The sequence below is a fragment of the Zalophus californianus genome, chromosome 6, assembly GCF_009762305.2.
Source record: "Zalophus californianus isolate mZalCal1 chromosome 6, mZalCal1.pri.v2, whole genome shotgun sequence".
NCBI classification, from domain to species: Eukaryota; Metazoa; Chordata; class Mammalia; order Carnivora; family Otariidae; genus Zalophus; species Zalophus californianus.
The window spans coordinates 73859997-73862014 of NC_045600.1; the positions used below are offsets into that span (position 1 = coordinate 73859997).

Genomic DNA, 2018 nt, shown 5'->3' on the forward strand with positions numbered 1-2018 from the left:
GTTTCCTGCTCTCTCCCTCCTTCCTTCCCCTTCTCCTCCCGCGTCCACAGTCTTCTAGACTGACTAGGGGCATGGGAAGGCTACTTTTCAGTCCATGTTTCAGAATATTGAAATATACGCCAAGTTGTCAATTGGAAAATTGCCCAAAGCCTTAGAGCTCAGAACAGCAATAAGTGGCAGAAATGAATGCGTGCTGCTGGGGGGCAGAAGCGGGCACAGTGGCGCAGGGCCCCCATCTCCTTCTCTCTCCTAGTCGCCCCCCACCTCCCGGAGAACATGCCGACTCTGATCACCTCGCGGCCCCTGGCTCTGCTGCTTCTGCTGCTGCAGCCACTACAATTTAAGATTTTGCGTGTCGGTCTCGGTAAGTCAGAGGAAGAGATAGAACAGTTTGAAGATTACTTGGAGGAACTGCACAGCTCAGGACCTGCCAAACCTCTGACCAAGGAGGCTTTCCAAAGACGTACAATTATCGATCCTGAGAGACCACTAATTGATCCAGACTACTGTACTGATGAAATGAAGATGAAAAATGTTCACGACAAGTTCCGTTGTGTCAGAGAACATTTCTTCCTCCAAATAGCATATGAGGACTTGCAAAAGATCTGTAAAAACTTATTTGTGCCTTGTAAGAATGGAGTTAAGAAATGTCACAGGAGCAGGCAACTAGTAGAAGGGGTGTATTGTAATTTAACGAGAGGAGCTAGAATGTCAGACTGTGAATATGAATCTTCTTATAGGAAGGGCCATGTCCTTATCACTTGTCGATGGCAAGATGATATTCAAGAAATTATTCCTGCTTACGTAAATGATATTATGGTTTTACATACTGATGTCAAGGGTAATAGCCTCTTCCACAATGAAGCACAGTGGCCATTCTAAGAGAGTAATTCTCTAAAAAGTCAGGAGTAGGAGAATGTCATCTGCCCATACTGATCCTTGCAAGTTAAAATTGAGAATGGCCATTTTGATCCCATTCATTTTAATCATCCACCTTCTTCCCTTCTCACACTGTGCAAAGGCAACGTGGGCTAAGTTCATCGATGGCCCTCTGAGATGTGGTTTCAAACAGGTCAAGAAATTTAGCATATTTTGAGTGTGTTATGAGGATGAATGCCTGCAGTGAAGGAAGAGCCAGCTCCCAAGAGGAACAGGAAATGGTAGTCTAGAGTGTGCTCCTGAGTTGTATTCATGTGAATCTCTAGTTCAGTAGAACTAATGAAGTGCGTTGACCTAGTGAAGTATATCCGGTATGGCTATGCGGGGTGTCTGGGTTTGGAATTACCTTTTTCTGTAACATAATTTGAAGGAGAAAGAACTCAAAGCTCCTCAAGATATTTGTGTCAATTCAGCTTTCCAGTACTGTGTTTGTAGACATTTCAATTGTTCTGTTCTTTCCATACAACGAAATACACATTGAGAACAGTGAAGGTGTAGATGCTAATAGGAGACATCTCGGGATAAATACCTAAATATTTCAGGATAGCAAGCTCCCAAAGTAGTTTTCAATTGTCCAGTGCTGTGCTTGTAGATTCCCACATCTTTCCTTTAGATTAGACATCACTGTTCACAAAACTCCAAACAATTCCTCACTTTCTGGCACAGTCACCTTAATTTACAATTCCTTTTCCTCACTTGCCAGTAGATGTGGCTTCATCTGAGAATACGCCACTTCCAAAAAAGGCTGGAGAATCTGTATGATAAAGGAAATCTGTCTGGGAGCTCCTGGGTGGCTCAGTCGTTAAGCGTCTGCCTTCGGCTCAGGTCATGATCCCAGGGTGCTGGGATCGAGCACCGCATTGGCTCCCTGCTCCGCAGGAAGCCTGCTTCTCCCTTCTGCCACTTCCCCTGCTTGTGTTCCCTCTCTCACTGTGTCTCTCTCTGTCAAATAAATAAAATCTTTAAAAAAAAAAAAAAGAAATCTGTCTGTCCAGTACAGGTAATAATTTCTCTCCCTTTGTGAAATTCTTTAATGTCCTTTAATTATGAGTCTCAATAACTTACGGAAAATGGGATAA

At 43.6% G+C, this 2018-nt stretch overlaps 1 protein-coding gene across 1 annotated transcript; it reads left to right on the forward strand.

Moving 5' to 3' along the window:
- Positions 1 to 276: 276 nt before the first annotated feature.
- Positions 277 to 882, forward strand: RNASE9 (ribonuclease A family member 9 (inactive)). Its single transcript, XM_027570343.1, has one exon. The coding sequence runs from the start codon at positions 277 to 279 to the stop codon at positions 880 to 882; it is 606 nt and encodes a 201-aa protein (XP_027426144.1).
- The last annotated feature ends 1136 nt before the right edge of the window (positions 883 to 2018 follow it).